This window comes from Dermacentor silvarum, chromosome 5 (assembly GCF_013339745.2).
Source record: "Dermacentor silvarum isolate Dsil-2018 chromosome 5, BIME_Dsil_1.4, whole genome shotgun sequence".
Lineage (NCBI taxonomy): Eukaryota > Metazoa > Arthropoda > Arachnida > Ixodida > Ixodidae > Dermacentor > Dermacentor silvarum.
In genome coordinates, this window is record NC_051158.1 from 169,347,272 (window position 1) to 169,365,307 (window position 18,036).

The 18,036-nt window shown below is 48.1% G+C and overlaps 2 protein-coding genes across 7 annotated transcripts in view; both read left to right on the top strand.

Moving 5' to 3' along the window:
* Positions 1–18,036, top strand: part of LOC119453884 (uncharacterized) — a 231,062-nt gene that overhangs the window by 96,363 nt on the left and 116,663 nt on the right. The gene's annotated exons all lie outside the window — the stretch shown is intronic.
* LOC119453889 (paired amphipathic helix protein Sin3a) overlaps positions 1–18,036 on the top strand; it is a 37,963-nt gene that overhangs the window by 2,142 nt on the left and 17,785 nt on the right. The window contains 16 exon segments of the mRNA XM_049668108.1: positions 704–808; positions 892–957; positions 960–986; positions 989–1,005; positions 1,222–1,380; positions 1,382–1,513; positions 2,347–2,691; positions 2,693–2,881; positions 2,883–2,952; positions 2,955–3,088; positions 9,328–9,453; positions 9,455–9,599; positions 9,602–9,628; positions 9,631–9,674; positions 10,059–10,101; positions 10,104–10,232. Of these exon segments, the coding sequence (XP_049524065.1) occupies positions 704–808; positions 892–957; positions 960–986; positions 989–1,005; positions 1,222–1,380; positions 1,382–1,513; positions 2,347–2,691; positions 2,693–2,881; positions 2,883–2,952; positions 2,955–3,088; positions 9,328–9,453; positions 9,455–9,599; positions 9,602–9,628; positions 9,631–9,674; positions 10,059–10,101; positions 10,104–10,232 (1,758 nt within the window).

Below are 18,036 nucleotides of genomic sequence, written 5' to 3' on the forward strand. Positions count from 1 at the left end.
GAGTGGCCGTGCGCGCACAGAGACAGTCGAAGGGAGCTACTACGGGAGTAACAGTTGCTGAGGCCAATTCACTTCCCCTGCCGCCCTCCTCCCTCACCTACGACGGTCCCCGCACGGCGCCTTCCCGCAGTGTCACCTCTTCCTCTTTACAACCACAATCTCTCTCTCTCTCGCCGTGCTGTGCCGCCCGCTCCCTGAGTTTCGTTTTCTGTCCATTATCGAGAAGCGCTCCCGACGGGTCAGTTTCGTGCCCTCGCTCGATATGTGCTTGCGCGCCGCGACATTCACGAATCGCACCAGTTCGTACGTTGTGCTATGGTGCACGAATACTTCAAAATAAGTCCTTTTAATTCAAACAAATTTTTGGGCCCCTTCGAGTTCGAATTATCGAGTATTGCTGTACATGGAAGCCAATGAATTTATGTCGGGACCGCGAAAACATGACGTAGCAGCCAGGAAAATGCAGCAGCGAAGACGGTATCAATAGGGTTCCACTATTAGAAATCTTTTCTGGTAAAAATAAATTCCATTTTCTTGATATTGTGTATTGTGAGATACGAATTTCGGGTGATACGAATATTTCACGCGTACCCGCGAGATTCGTATCACCGAGATTTTACTGTATATGTCTTCTTCACATCTCTTTTCTTTTTTGCTTTACAAAAATAATTGTTGGGTGCTTCGTTGTTTGCTTGTTCTTCAGATTACTCATCCTGCAAACGCTATGGTGCCAGCTACAGAGCACTGCCAAAAAATGTTGTACAGCCGAAGTGCAGTGGCCGAACACCTCTATGTAAAGAGGCAAGCAGTTTTGTTGTTCATCGTGTAAACTTTTGACTTTGTTTTATAAGTGCTGCTCTGTTTGACCTTCATTTTTTAATCAACCCTCAGGTTTGAATGACACGTGGGTCTCATTTCCGTCATGGTCTGAGGATTCCACATTTGTTAGCTCACGCAAAACCAGTATGAAGAATACATTTACCGCTGTGAGACGAGCGCTTTGAGGTGAGTTGATAGTCTGCCTTGTCCCTGTGGTGCAGTGTAAATAGCACTACTGATGCTGCGTTTGCAGGTCATTTTGCAGAAAAACGTAGCTGCAACTTGGGCCTGTGTGTAGGCTGCGATTTGGGCCAACGTGTGCACGGAAAAAAATGAGATGAAAGTGCATTATATCTTACAGGAGCTATTTGATGAAAAATAAAATGTTCATTTTCTGCACAGTTGGATGTGGTTTGTCGAAACCAACATGTCGACAATCCTATTCTGGAGGCAATACAGAAGAAGCTGCAGCGAATGAGCGCAGAGGAAAAGCAGCGCTTCCAGCTGCTTGACAACCTTGGAGGCTCATCAAATGTGCTGCAGCAGCAGGCCATCCGGCGCAATCTACGGCGACAAGGCTGCTGACATCATCGAGGGCCTCAAGCGCAACCCTGTCGTCGCTGTTCCCCTTGTACTGCGCAGGCTCAAAGCCAAAGAGGAAGAGTGGCGCGAGGCACAGAAGAGCTTCAACAAGGTCAGGCCATATTTTGTTGCAGCTGTGAGAGGGAAAGTGACATACACTAGGCTGTTGTGTGGTTACAAGGGAAGTGTAAGGGAATGCCTCCTGGTTCTGGGATCAAACCCAGTACCACCACCTTTCAGGAAGAGTTGCTCCACTGACCAAGCTAACTGGGTGGTTAGTAGTTAGTTGGCAGTCCAAATGCAAATTACTGTATTTACCAATTCCAATATGCACCTTTCTCCTAAAGAAAAACAGGTCCGAAAATTGCCTCCACCTGATAGTTGGATACAAAACTGCATTCATCGTTTTGGTAACAGCCTACCATCAGAGCCATTGCCATCACAAGATGGTGACAGAACACTTGACGACGATGTGCCATTTTCATTCATTATAAAAGCTTGTTCAAGTTATTGAACACATGCCCCACCAGCGGCAACAAAACAGTGGTATTTCATTTTGGTCTGCATATCTTTATTACAAAGAACTTCACAGGCCATTGGTAGAAGTACATTGTTGTTTTCACTCTCCCTGTTTCTACCAGCCAATTTCTACCTTATCACAGTATAAAATCAGGCAAATAATTGGATTTGACATAGTAATTTTTTATTGAGACATTGAGGTAGCTGATGTTTCTTTGGTTCAGTAGAATATTCTGAAGGCATGAAAGCTTGTGTATGGAGAGTCAGGGTGGTAATTTAGGCGAGTTGGTTAGTTATAGCTTTTTATCTAAAAAATAAATGCCTGTCAATGCAGGATACTCGTCTTCAACAATATAAATGACGCAATGAATATGGTCATCTGTGGATTGCTTCAAATCTGGTATTTGGTTTGTCCTTGCCCAACAGGTCTGGCGAGAGCAGAATGAGAAGTACTACCTCAAGTCGCTGGATCACCAGGGCATCACGTTCAAGCAGAATGATGTCAAGTTTTTGCGTTCCAAGAGCCTTCTGAACGAGATTGAAGCCATATATGAAGAGCGCCGGGAGCAGATGGAAGAAGGTACTGGGGAAGTTCCTACGGGGCCCCACATGAGTCTGGCCTACCTTGACCGGTCCATTCTGGATGATGCAGCTAATCTGATTATCCATCATGTGAAGCGCCAAACGGGTATCAACAAGGAAGACAAGCAGAAGATAAAGCAACTGCTGCGTCAATTCATCCCAGACCTGTTCTGTCTGCCACGTGGCGAAACTCTCCGATGACGAGGTTGACAAAGAGGATGACATAATGACCGAGGATGGTGAGAGCCAGCCATTTCCCTCAACACCCAATCACCGGCCAGATGATGCCTTCCCCAAGGATAGTGACAAAAGTGCAGTTCGGACAGCCTCAGAGGATTGCACCGGCAGCGCAGATGGCTCGCAGCTGGAGTGCGCCGCCGATGCAGAACCTCTACTCGGATGACTCGTACGCACTCTTCTTTGTCAATGACCACTGGTATCTGTTCTTTCGGTGCACCATCTGCTGTGTGAGCGTCTCACAAAAATCTACAAGCAGTCGACAAACTTGGCTGCGGATGAGGCAAAGGAGCGCAAGGACCGAAAGGAATCCACAGCTGTGGCACTGCGGCTGAAGCCTCGGAGCGAGGTTTGTTTATTTGATTGCTGTGTATGGTAGTGCAATACATTGGTGTGGGTGTAAGCATTTGCATGGATCGGGCAGTGCTGGAGTTCTGTTAGGTGCCATATTTTCGTGCAGATAGCTAGAACCCACGATTAAAACCATTAACAAAAGGGTAAGCGAGAGTATATGCATACAGTCTGCAAGTTGTCTGTGTGCAACATCATCCAGATCTCTAATGCAAGAAATCCACTGTAGTTGTTGTCATCATGAAAAGTTACAGAAGATGCTCAGTCATGGCAGTGCACAAATCTTGCCTTCGCATGCTGTTTTACGGCAATGAAATGGCCTTCAGATAGGGCTTATGGCTGTATGCAGTGCGTTGCTGTGAAACCACACTTGAAGGCAAAATTCGCTATGACTTTCATTCCCTTTTACAATAAAACTGTTAGCCTCTGGTTGGTCAGGATTTTTCGTGTCATGCTCACCCAAATACCGGCAGCTGGAAAGGGGGTTGTGTTTGAGTTTCTGCATAACAGAATTATGTTTTCTTGTATATTCAAATTATCATCCAATGCTTTCATGTCTGTAGGTTGTGTGTAAGTCATACTTTACAAATTTGGTCACACAGTTCACTTTGAAAATTCAACTAGTTTCCACAACGCACTTCTGCCAGGCGGAAGGCCTACAAGGATAAGGATGAAAAAGGGCTTTGTCTTTGTTTCCCGGGCAGCATAAATATGTTTTCTTGTTCAGTCAACATCCGATTTTTTGGACTCCCTAGGGGCCGTGAAACGTCAGAAAAATCGGCAGTCCGAAAAAAAAAAAAAAAAACCCGAATGCATGCCTTTTACTGCCCCTAAGGGTTCAAATGGCCACAAGCATGTCCGAAAAGCTCTGAAAGCCTGCCAGTACACTTATTAGGCTTATCGGTGCTCGTGACAGCAGGTACATGCGTCTATAATTTGGGGAATACATACTGTGTCTGGTGACAGTTGCCCCTACCCACACTTGGATAATCAAATGGCCGTGGTGGTGGCTTCGATTAAGGCCGTTTCGGACCTGTTGTCATAGCAAAAAGTCCAGTAAATTGGACGGTGAAAGGTTCTCGAGTCCGAAATTTTCAAACGTTTTTATACATTGACTTTATAGGGTATGTATTGTGGTGGCGCCGCAAAGCCGTCTGAATTATCGGGCATCCAAAAAATCCATCATTGACTGTATATTCATATTACAATCCAAAGGCTATCATGTCTGCAGCTTGTGTGTAAATCGTGCTTCACACATTTTCTGATGTAATTTACTTTTTAGACATTTAGATCACAAAGGCACTTGCGCTTGGCAAATGGCCCTGAAGAATGACGATGTAGGCTGTACTTCTGCACACGTGCGTGCGCACGTGATGGATGTCGCTTGTGGTGGTGGCTTGTGTAACGTCATCTAAAGTCAGTTGAGGTGGTGGTGCTTGTCTAACGTCTGCACCAGTTTCGCTGTACATCCACTTTTCACAGGGTGCAGCCTATACGTGAGCAAAAAGTAAATGAATTTGTATCTGCCCTGAAAAACCAACATGCTTGCTGCCTTGTGCGATCACCAGGGGAAGCTTTATTTAAGCTTTGTTTGCTACCTAATTTGTAGTTGATGGCACATAACAGCGAAGCTGAAGCAGCTGGAATCTGGTTACTGCAAGTGCGCATTGCAAGATGAAGCTGTCCTCGGATGTCGAGCCGCAGATAATGTTTATGCAATAAAAAAAACAACAGTAGTGTTCCACATGAAATGACAGGGCCTGTATGTGTTTCAGCGGTGCATGAGAGTAAAATTCACTGCACAAATGTACACAGTACTTGCGCAGTCTGGAACCCGCTGGTGACGCAGCACACAGACAAAATGTTTACGCCACAGCTCTAGACTAGCCTCAAAGTGCCTTAATATGAATGTTGCTGGTGCTTAGCCGATGATTTTGGAAACAAATAGGAGACCGATACACCGTGTGACATGCCTCTGCGTCGCCACACTGTTCGAAGGTGAAGCCATCTTCAGATGCTGGCTTGGACTTAATGCCGTACAGAAGATTGCGCGATGAAAAAACAGGAGTTTTCACGTAACATTATACCGCATGGAACCCATGCGGGACACAGCATACGTACATTGCACAAATGCACAAGCACAGCTCTAAAGGACAAAGCCGCAAGGCACCAGGATATTTTGCCGGTGTTGAAGATTGTTTAAACAGCCTAAGAGGAACCCAAAGTGCCTCTGTACTGCGCTAGTAAAAGCTGAAGTAGTGCTCAGATTTCAACTCAAATCTATGCTGAAAGCATGGAAAGCCTCACGTGCACAGTCTACAAAAGCATCTGCTGCCGCAAGAGCGAAGGCGTGACACACTGGACGCCGTAAAATGAAATTTGTGCCGCTACAACGGTAAAGTTGACAAGCTTTCCGCCAAACGATTATCAGCTGTGATTACAACTGAAGAAGGAGACCAATATGCATTGATGTACTGCGGCTTTAATGCGTGGCTGTAGCTGACTTTAAGTGCGCTCGTGCATTGTTTTTCCTAGATAAAGCTCAAGTTTAGGGGTGCGGCTCCTTACACAAAAACACAAAGCAAATTGAGCACCATGTTTAATTCTGATGTGAGTGAACAGCACCAACCTTTCATAGCCATGGTAGAGATCTCAACTTGGAGTGTATATCGTTCTCTCATTTTATGTAGAATGGTAAAGTGGTTCAACTGCATCTTTAATTAGTAGAATCCACCCCCTGCCTAACTTAGTTGTCTGACGTACTAAATGGTACGGACAATGCCACACAACAAGCTTGAGAGCTTTCCATTCAATAAAATAACTGATTCTTTGTCCTGTAATATAAGCCAATAGACCAGTCATAGTTTAAAATATGAGCCCCAACAAGCATTGTGTGAGGTTTAATGACGTAAGTTACATTGCAGTGGCCACGATTGTTAGAAAAATTGTACTTAGTGCCAGTACATTTGCTGAAGAATGTGGTCTGTACTCAAATGTACAATTATGACTTTCTTGTGACCATTCATTGTTACTTGATTGGAGTTACAAGAATGTTGCGTCACGTGTACTTTGAGCTAAGCGTTGTTTGATAAGCAACCAAACCACAGGACGTTCTAACCCACCACATCAAAGCACCCACTAACATCGCTTGTTAAAAGGCCCCTCACCACGCCACATAGCAAATTTTGGTTATACGCTGCAAGTTGTTACGTGCCCTCTTGGGAGTGTTCTGTTTTTCAAATTGCTTCATTAATAGCCGAGATATAAATATTTTAGTGTTGGCGAACCATGATTTTGGGAGGTGAGCGTCGCAGCCACAAGGACACTCTCTCCACTTGCCCCATCTAGCCTCTCTGCAAGCGAAATTCTTTCCTTGCGTTCTCCCATACCCAAGCTGGAGGATCGTGTGACACATACGTCACGAGGCCCTCTTTCTTTTTTTTTTTCTGCGCAGTACACTTCCGCTGACAGTGGCATGCGCAAGCTTTTGTGTTTGTCTTGTTTCGTGCAGCACACGATTGTGCGCTGTGTGCACAAGAATACTTGACTTAGCCGTATAAGTCAGTGCTACATGAACACTGAGGCAGACACAAGCGGATCACAGAACATGATTGCGTGTTGGAACACAGTAGAAAATAACATAGTGTCACTGTCTGCGCATGCGACTGCACAACGTGGAAACAAGCAGACGAAATGGAAGTACAGTCGAATCCACTTATAACGATACCAGCTTTAACAATGTATCGGTTATAATAATGAGAAGCTGCTGCAGCGTCAACTATTGTATGTTTTCTATGGTGAAATAACCTGCTTACTACAATGCCTCCATGCCGCATTATCGGTTATAGTGATGAAGCCCGACTGGATGTCCGTGCCGAAAGGGAATGTAATGCGAACTCATTAATAGAAAAAAAGAAATTTGAGCCGTTGCACGCCGCTGTGCACTGTTTTCCATCCCCCGTATCGCCAGCCTCGCGCGCATCTGTCCCGTTGCTTTTCCACCCCTCCGAACATGAATGTGCTGCGCCCATAGTTCTACGCCGCGCCACACTCCGAAACACGAATGGACCGCGCCAACTCAATGCCACCTAGATTCCACCTAGATTTTTTCTAGGTGGCATTGGCCAACTGCGCTGATAGCGCTGGGCTCGCGGAGCGCCTCAAATGTACGACGCTTTAGAGCCAAAACGGCGTTAGTGTCCACCGAAACAAAGCGACGGAGTTCGCATCGCCATAGTCATTGGTGAAAATCGTACTGAAATGACAGCAACGCGGGAACGCTTCATGCTTATTTGTGCCTTTAAAGCCTTTATTGTGTTTACCGTCGCGCATAGCACCGCACTGGCCGTGTGCCTTCATGATTGCGTAGTGGCCATCCATGATCGCTTCGACAGCGGCCGCGATTTCGTCCGCAGCGGTTGCGGCCAACAGTAGTTTCGTTTTGACCCGGTACGCACGTAGACCGCGTGCTTTCCTTCATAACTGAGTAGTCGCCATCGATGATCGCGTCAATAGCGACCGCGGTTTCATCCGCAGTTCCAGCAAACAGTAGTTTTGTTTTGACCCAGTGCGATGCATCGGCCGCGTGGCTTCAGAATCGCAAGGTCGCCGTCCATGATCGCGTCGACAGCGGTTGTGGCAAACAATAATTTCGGTTTTACTCGGTACAAAGCTGTTGATGAACAGCACCGTCTACATCGCGATGGGCGGCGACCTTGCGACGCGGGCGAAAAAATAATCGGGATGTGCGCGCGGTAGTTAAAAGCGTGTGTCAGGTGACGCGCGCCGCGGCCGCACACTGACAGAAGTCGGGGAGGACTTCGCCACTGCAATTGCTAATCAGTCACGAGATGACGAGAATTGCAGCTTCCGCACTGCTTTTGTGCAAAATCGGCACAGGATTCTGCCGATTCATTCAGCAAATAAAAGCATGTTGACGTAGAAAGCATTTATTGTTGTTTTCTTGATACCCTTGATAATTAGACATTCGGTTAATTCGGGCATTTTTTCAGTCCCGTAAAATCTGAATTAACGAAGTTTCACTATAGCAGTGCCATTCTTGAACGCGGACTGCCGCGACTGTTACACGCGATCAGAGCATGCAGGGAGCAGAGCTAAACAGTTGGTCAACACAATCAGCCGCGGATGGAGGAAGATGGTGGGGAGGGGTACCGGCCTCCCCGCCATTATAGTTTTCTCATAACAGCTCTGCCATTCCCCTATTTTTTTTTTTTTTTCATGCAACCTGGTTATAACAATTATCGGTTATAACAATGGAATTTTCGTGGCACTTCGATATTGTTATAAGTGGGTTCGACTGTATACATTATTCTTGCTACGGTACGAAGTAAAGCAATAACATAAGACATTCAGTTTGTATGTTTTATTATATCTCTAAACTTTCATTCATCTATTACTGAAGCAACAGATTAAACAATTACCTGATGTTGCCTTGAATGATTCTCGAAGTGTCACGTGTCACTATGAGCGACATCACAGCATATACATGTACATAGGCTCACTTGTTAATATACATATTCCCCCCCCCCCCCGTCTTGGTGTGCGGTTCTCCGCGAGAAGGCCAAACAGCGTTTTGGTTTGAATTTGTGCTCTTTTTGCGGCGCGTAGAAATGTAATACTTAGCAGACACGAGATTTTCGGACAAAGTTGGTTTGCAAGTTTACCAATGTCCACAAATCAACCCTCAGAAGCATTTGCTGTGTTGGTTAACTGGCATGGACTAAGCAGTTTTTTGTAGGAGTCTTGGAAACTCTTCAAAGCCTATGACTATCAAAATGCAATTTTTGAGGCCTTGAAGGTCCTTCAGTTTCACCTAGTAGTGCTTAAATATGTACTTAAATTTTACTCTTGGTTAATCTTGGGTCTTGCTTGGATGTTTGGCCACAAGGTTCGTTCAGGCTATTTACTGTCAGTCCAATTCAATCTGCTTGATGACTTTGTGGTAGGGAGTCATTTTGTTTGTAGTCGTTTGTAAGAATAAGGCTTAGCACGTACTTTTTTCCTTCCCCCCCCCCCCCTTGTTCCACATGCTAGAAAAGAAAATGTTCGATCGTCTTTGAAGACAAGTGTTTTGTTTTCAAGCTGTTTAAATGGTAATGGTGCTTTAGCCTTTAAAATTTGTTAGTGCCTTGGAAGTCTTTGTGCATTGCTGTGTTGAACCTAACCTGCTAAAGTACATGAAGCAGAGCTGCGTTTCAGAAACAGAAATGTGCGCAGGTGGAAGTGGAGGACTACTACCCAGTGTTCCTGGACATGGTGAAGAGCCTGCTGGACGGCAACATGGACGGCACGCAGTACGAGGACACCCTGCGAGAAATGTTTGGCATCCACGCCTACACGGTGTTTCACGCTGGACAAGGTGGTGCAGAATGCGGTGCGGCAGCTGCAGCACATCGTGTGCGACGAGGCATGCCTGCGCTGCACCGAGCTCTTTGTGGAGGAGCAGCGGGTTGGAGGCGCAGGAGGCACATGTGCCACCGCCGCACACCGTGGCACCTCGAATCCAGCTACCAGAAGAAAGCGAGCAGGCCTTGGTCAACGACAACTGCTTCAAACTTGTGCTGGTTGGTGCCTCCTATGTCTGTAGACTGCAGTGCCTGAGGCCGAACCTCTCTTCTCTATACTGTGTTCATACTTATGAGGCTGCAGAAGTTACGTAAATTGTGTTGTCATAGAAGTATCACTTTCCCAAGTGCACTTATTTTAGATCTCCTACGCTTTCCTATCAAATCACTTTCATATTGCAACTGTGTATCACACCTGAATCACAAATGTATAACAAATGTATGAAACCAGCCTCTTAGTTGTATTCTGCTAATACACATGGTGGCAGTCGGTGGTCGTGCTGAAGTTTTTCGTGGTGATTTGCTTTTTCTCCCATGTTCTTTCTTTCATTCTCAACATTTTCATGACCATCTGTTGATTGCATGTTTGTGTTTGCATTGCAGTACCAGAAGGAGACCAAGCTTACGATAGAGCTGATTGATACAGAAGCGACATGTCTGAAGATCCTGTGGAGATAGAGAAATGGTCAGAGTACGTTGACAAATACGTGGCGGGTGAAGATTCCATCTCGGACGAACTGAGAGACCAGCTGGCGAAAAACCCGTCTTTCTTCCTCGGTAAGAAGCAATAGTGTGCACCTGTGTAGTGCTGCATTTGATGTGACTCAGTTGAACCTGCTTATATTGAATTTGGATAAAGTAGACAATTCGCTATGAAATTAAGATCTTCCAGTACACTCGCTTATACGCTTTTGTTAATTCAACTTTGCATCATGAATACAGAATTTGACTAGGTTATCTAATCTCCACTAAGGATCCATGTAGGTTACTTTGAGATGGGTGACCGTGAAGTATGTTAACTAAGCTTACATTTGCTCAGAATATCAACTTGAATAGCTCAGCTGTTCTCGTGTTTCTGTTTCAGGTGTGGTGCGGTTGAGACAAGTAAGTCTGTGAACAGAAGTGAAAAGCTAGTTATGGCAGGGTAGTTCACTGAGATTAAGGTGAAAAAGAGGAAGCCTGAAGGCTTTTTTATTCATGCAATGGGCACCTCGAATTGCAGTGGCATTGGGCACCTCAAAAAATTGCCCTGAAGCTATATTTTGTAACGATTCTAATAAGTTGCCAGTCTGACATGAAGTGGCTCGCACTTGCAAGGGTGGCCAATCCCAGTATAAACAGCGTGTACCGACATTTGCGAGTCATTGACCAAAGGCATGCTTCTGGTAATGCTGGGAATGGCAAGATTATGTGGCTTCGTGGGCTGTGCGCTGTGTGTTCTATTCATGTGACATGCTGGTGCGGTCTGTTGACACCATCAACTTCAGCAATGGTCACGTCAACTTAAAAGGTTTAACCAAATCTGGCATTTCCTTGATTAGCTTGCCCGTCAAACAACACCATGCCATGCTTGCATCACATGTTACAAAAGAAAACTGTTTCCTCAGAATGACCGTTACATCTACTATGTGTACCCTAACCTTGTTATTAGGAAATGGTTTATACAGCTTAGACCACATTTAATTTAATTGTTTATGGTGCAGAACTGGCCAGAACTTGTTCTTTTTTGATTCCTGTTTACCCTCCCATAGAACTTCATGTAAACGCATGCCGCTTACAGTGCAGCCGCGCGAGACAAAATACCGGTTATAATGAGGCTTCCGCAGGAAAATCCTGCCGACAAGCAGGGCAGTGAGCATGCTTCTCAATGCGGTGCGCCCGCTGAGCGGAGAAGAAAGCAACAAAGGTGATCCGGAAGGAGGAGCATGAGATGCGAACGAACGAAAAGCGGCGGCAGCGCGATGCAGGCGTGCAGTGGTTGCCTTGGCGACGAAGAAGACTTTTGCTCGGCTGCTTGTCAGCGGTGCGCTTTGCACTGAACGCGGCTTCAGTTTCTGTGCACCCGTCGCAATGCGCGTCATGAAGTCCATATATCGCACGTGCGATGCTGTAAGTCTAAGCAGTGTTTTGCAAATTTAGTTTGGAGCTGTTAGGCTTTATGTGTACTTGATAGCTTCCGCCGTTCATGCCAGTGTGCGCACATACAAACTTTGTAGGCATTCGTAGTACCTAGTTGCCACAGCAGATCGCCCGAGGAACCAAACTCCGCTTCATACGCGTTGCTGTCAGTTCAGCCCGTACGCGTACCGTACTTTTGCGCATATAACCCGCACCAAAAATTCAAGAGTCAGCGGTAAAGTTGGGGTGCAGGTAGTATGCGAATATTACCTGGAGGTGTGCCTTCAAGGCCAGGGCGACACGCGCTGCAGTGTAGCCACATTTCAAAGCGAAGTTCTCCGCCATTTATTTTCGTTATGTCGTAGGGAATCCTACCCTCCCCCCACCACTGCGTGTTGAAGATCCCTTTTCCCCTCCATCAGGGTCGTCCATTCTCCTCTTTTTTACAGGTTGGCATTTTGCGTATAGCGAATAATGCATGCGGCGCTGGCAAACTCGTACGTCACCTGTTCCAGTGGCGCACCCGCGGTTCACGCGAAGCGCTTCATGATACGGTGTGGGGTCTCACATGTGCTCTTGGGACAAAGGAACGACACATAGTAGTGCAAACAATCAAAAGGGCATTTATTGCACCTTTCATACACTAAAACATACTAGCCGAATACAACCAATTGAACATTCACACGGGCGCGCGACAAAATCAAGGAAGTCCGACTCACCGCGACCCGATAGCGAGCGAATACGTTTTGCCCCATGCTATGACACCATCGCCTAGTCGTTCACGTGTACAGTCACGCGAACGGTGGCGCGCTCGAACGATCCGTGTTCGTCCATACCGGTGTCCGCTTTAAGCCTCGCGCGACGGTCGCGCGAAGCGGGCCGGCGCACGCGCGAAGCGGGCCGGCGCACGCGCGAAGCGTTCGTGCGTGTTGGTCGCCGATCCCCAGCCAAAGAGAGAGCGCCTCCGACCTTTTTCTCCCAAGTGACCCCGGCGTTTCGGTGGCGTTAGCATCGCGACACTAGCGCCATCTCTCGCAACGCGCCGCAACCACCGCCGGTAGCCACGCAGAGAAGCCGGACTACAGGAGACATGCGGGGAAAACAACATCAGGGGACGCGTGAGAGTCGCGCATTCCCACATCCCCCCAACCTTAAATCACTACACATACGCCGGCGAAACATGTCACAAGGCCTATCAACGCGCGCGTCGCGAACAAAAGTTAGTACATGCGACAGTGGCGCCGCCGAGTAAATGTCCACGCATTATCCACAACGTGCGAGCCGACATTGACTCTGGGGTTCACCGCTGGCATCCGTTGGTCACAGCACCACGTCTGCAGATTCGATGGCACGACTCCAGCCCAGGACTCCGGAAACGGCGACGCAGAAGTCGGCACGAGCAAGCGTCGCTCGCGCCCTGCTGACTAGAGCCGCAGTAGCCGTTGGTGACTGCCGGCTCTTTTCCCAGCCGCGAGGGTTGCGAGCCGGACATTGGCGGCCGCCGAAGTCGCTGCGCCGACATTGACCACAGGCATCTCCAAAGCCTGGGGTAGCTCGATTGTAGTCCGGGGCAGCAGCGCTGACGATGTGCAGGTGACAGCAAACCAGGAGTGACTCCGCTCACGCTGCGTACACTCAACGCACTCGACAAACACTAAAGTAGTGCAAGGGAGAGGAATTCGGCATACGCATCGCCCACGTGGTACGATGTTCAATTCGGCTAGCAAAATTTCGGGCGGCATAGCAGATGCTAAGTTCACGTGAACAAAGCTTACTTTCTTGAGTCGAACGAGAATTTCAATTCGTGCTAGGCGAACTAATGAGGGAAGCAATGTGCGACACCTCAACACCACGGTCCACCAGGTTGTGTCCCTCAACGTGCGACAGGCGGCTTTGTTAAGCCTTAGGCCTAATGCGTCGCTACTTTGACAACAACCGGCATCCAAAAAAAAAAAAAACAACACCCAAAATGGGCACAAGAACAGGCAGCCGCGAAGAGACGTTAGCTCTGTGAGGTGGTCCTACTCCGCTCGGTGCACACAGCATCCGAGTTGACGGCGCCCACCGTCCCAGACGGTGTCGGAGCGCCCGGTGCCAGGCCGCAATACCAGTCAGCCCGTAGCGGCACCCGTGGCCCGCGGCCACCCGGCTCCCTGAGCCTCGACTTCCGAAGTCAAAGATATAGAAGAAGCTATTTACATAAGAAATTCGGACCACCCCACGAGGCTTCCGTACTCACTCGCTTCAGGCTTGCCAATGCTCCGCGGGCGCTAGGCCTCGCTCTCCCAGGATGCAGACCACGTGGCTCTCGTACCGACGAGTGTACTTCAAAACACTCGCGAAAAGGCTTAGCATGTTGAAAAGTTCAAACACGCTACAGCAACCGTCGCCTCACTCAAGAAAGCACACCGCCGACACTAGCGATCAAAATCCACGCTAGGACTACGCTTCGGTTGAAACATCTCGAACCGAGCTAAAACTGTTAAAATTATCGTCCGATGCCCCAAGAGGTCCACGTTGGCAGCCAGATGTGGGGTCTCACATGTGCTCTTGGGACAAAGGAACGACACATAGTATAGTGCAAACAATCAAAGGGCTCTTTATTGCACCTTTCATCACTAAAACATACTAGCCGAATTGCTACCAATAGAACATTCACACGGCGCGCGACAAATCAAGGAAGTCCGACTCACCGCGACCCGATCCGCGAGCGAATATGTTCGCTCCATGCTATGACACCATCGCCTAGTCGTTCACGTTGTACAGTCACGCTAACGATGGCGCGCTCGAACGATCCGTGTTCGTCCATACCGGTGTCCTGCTCTAAGCCTCGCGCGACGGTCGCGCGAAGCGGGCCGGCGCACGCGCGAAGCGTTCGTGCTGTTGGTGGCGCCGATCCCCAGCCAAAAAGAGAGCCCTCGACCTTTTTCTCCCAAGTGACCCCGGCGTTTCAGTGGCGTTAGCATCGCGACACTAGCGCCATCTCTCGCAACGCGCCGCAACCACCGCCGGTAGCCACGCAGAGAAGCCGACTACAGGAGACATGCGGGGAAAACACATCAGGGACGCGTGAGAGTCGCGCATTTCCCACAACATAATATATATATATATATATATATATATATATATTATATATATATATATATATAATATATATGCAAGCATACCAGATATGAATACAGCCGGTAACAAGAACATAACTTCGCTCACAAAAAGAAAAGGGAGAAAGTGGGTAGATGAGAGTGGTTATTGTTGCTGATTTTTTTTAATGAAAATTGGCGTATGCCCAAATTATTGATGTCCGGAAACTAACGTCGTGTCAATTATTCATTTAATATGAGGTAGTGCAGCAGCTTGCTGTCCGTAGTTTGTCCGTGTGTTGGTAAGACCCATTGAGCTTTGTGGTGGTGTGGATACTAGAGATCGGCAAATGGCTCACTTCATGAGCGGCTCGGAACGGCTCAGCTCACTGAAATGAACCTTCATTTGGACGGCTCACCCGGTTCACTTAACGTGTAACCTGTGTTATGCAATTCGATAGTTATATGGCTTTGAAAAAAAAACTATATATGCATAATTTAATAACCATGTTATTAGTATTTTCGCTAGTTTAAAGAATATTTTTACATATATTAAAAGCGTGAATTTTTAGTTGTAATGAAGCTTTCTTTTGTGATATTGGGGATAAAATTGCTTATAACTGTGACAGGCAGAATGCGACGTACCTTTTTCAGAAAAAAAAAAAATGTGTAACTTCATTGTCATTACAGAAGCTTGTCCATTTTGTGGTACTTTAAAATCAACTTTTGTCAAACTAAGAACACAAAATGATTGTACATTATGTTTCAACTTTATCATTCATTCACATACTACGTTCACTATATATGAGTAAGCTGTAACGCCATGCAAAATGAATGTAGAAATCATTTCTTGAAGTACAATACAAAATCATACGAAAGATCCACAAAACTGCCGCACGTACCTTTAGTTTTTTTTTTCTCTTAAGTGCATGCGCGATACTGGCGGTCATGCATCATAACCAGGACAAAAAGAAAAAAGAAGAAATGAAGTTCTATTACAACACACAGATCATTGGCCTCGTTTTATTAACGTGCTAATGATACACGCTCAAAAGCGCACTGAAGTGGATGTCATGGGCGCCATTTTCATGACTACATTAATTAGCACAAATGAAGACCAGGACGTAATCTGTATGTTCACCTCTTGTCGTTAAAGGGCCCCTAAATCCCCCAGAGTCGAATTTAGTGGTGGTGTTGCAGTTGTGCACGAATCTACAATGAACACGTAGCCGCGAGAATTTTTCGAAATGGTGCCGTAATAGCGGAGTCGTGTTTCATGATCGATGATAAGTGGTTCTTGAGGAAAGGAAGGTTGGCGCTATCTTCTGCAGCCCTTGAGGGAGCACGGCTAAAACGGCCCTCGCTCGTTTCGCTCTTTCCTTCGCTTCTCTCCTCATCGGCTGGTCTCCCCTCCTCGCCGAGTGCTTCTCGAAAGGTCACGTGACATACGTCATCGCCAACGCGCTTCTCAAAACACTGCATACTTTCGGTCACATCCACGCTAGCAGCACATATACCGACGGCAAACCGTCCGCCAGTGCCGTAGAACGTCTGCCGCGCGAGAGGTGTCCAAAGTAGATGGCAGTTCGGCCGGTGCCCCGCCCGCTGCACCATCAATGGCCCAATCGACGACTGCGAACCTACGCGCCTCCGCCACCGGCAACGAAAACATCAGCTGCAGCCGGGAGACGACGGGTTCGGCTGTGCTCGCATCGCAGCCGACGGCGCCGCTAATATCAGCGTATTTTTCTTCTTTGTGTACAAGTATTGCGAAGAGCGATAACAACGATAAGAAAATATTGCGGCTTGTGAGCGTCGGTATTTCATTTCAAGGCGCCGTCCGTTTTAGCTTTGAAGGGAACCAGAAAAGGCCTAGCGACGATATCGGCGCCGTCGAGCGATCAGCGGTGGTGAATCTGCCGCACAAATGAGTCCAGGTCGCATCCTCTCTACGTACGGCAAGGAAATCTCGCCGTTCTCGAGCAAGAACCGCTGTCGAACGGCGGCCCACGAATGGCAAACGGCGTGCGATGAGTTACCGTGCCGGTAACGTGGACTCGGCGCTTCTCAGCTACCCGCTGTTGCTGCGGTGCCGGCCCGTGTTATGCGAAGCGTACCGCTATAGACCCTGTGTTGCGCGCACGTCTGGAAAGGCCAACACTGTCGCACTCTGTTCGCGCAGCTAATCAGACGGCTAAGCACGACTGTGTTGAAACGCGAGCGATTTGGCACTTGCGTTGCGGGCTGTAATTACCGATTCGCAAGGGCGCACAAACGAGCAACCCGACGAGGAAGAGCAGAAAGCGCGTGTACCTGCTAGCAGACTAACTGGAAGTCGTAGGTTCTTGTTCAACCAATGGACATTGTTTCCGCAGTTGACAACACCAGATCCCCCTGCTGACATCGTGACGACCGCTGGGGATACCGGAAAGGCGAGGGGAGGAGACCGGCATTGTTTTCATTTTTTTTTTTTTTTTTGTGGCGCTTCCGCAGCGCATAGCGCTGCAGCGTTTGGCATCGTTGATCTTGACAACATTCTGAACTCGATGCGCGTTTACTTGAAATGTTCAAGAAATATCTGAGGTGGTTTAGGGGCCCTTTACACGGAAGACCATCTTCGAAGTGTTATTGGACCAGCGCACAATGTGCGATCGGTGAGACTCGTGCGACATCGTTCGAACAGCAGCAGGCAACAAACGGTACCATCCTTTGCCAATTAAGACTTCTTTACTTCTCCCCTCGGTGGCATCGGGTGCCACACCATTAGACGCACAAAAAACCAAGGGGACTGCTGCCCACACCACACACTGCGAGCGAGTACCAGTAGCGCGAGTCGGCCCACATTGGCCACCATTCGTTGGTCAGAAGTCGAAAAATATCGAAACCCAGCAGGGGGGGGGGGGGGGGGGGCAGCTCTGACGGAACGATTCGGCACGGCTTATTCAAGGAGAGAGAACCGGCTTCCTCACGCCGAAAGAACCGCCGCTCTCTTACTGAATGAACCACGGCTCCCTCGGTCTTCAAAAGAGCGGCCCGCTCCTGAGCGCTCAGAAGTGAGCCGGGTCTTTTGAAGAGCGAGGGAGCCGAGGCGAAAAGAACGCTTGGGAGCGAGCCGGATCTTTTGAAGAGCGAGGGAGCCGTGACGAAAAGAGCGGCTGGCTCCTGAGCGCTCAGGAGCCAGCCGCTCCTGAGCCGCTGTTTTGAAGAGCGAGGGAGCGGTGGTTCAGTAAGTGAGCGGCGGTTCTTTCGTTCTTCAGCCGAAGGCGAGGGGGTGAAGGCGACTCTTGCGAGGAACGGCGAGAGGGCAGTTGCTTTCTCGTACCGCTAATAGATGGCGCGGAAGTCGCACCCAGCAGGAGACCCGGCTCTGACGGAACGCATCG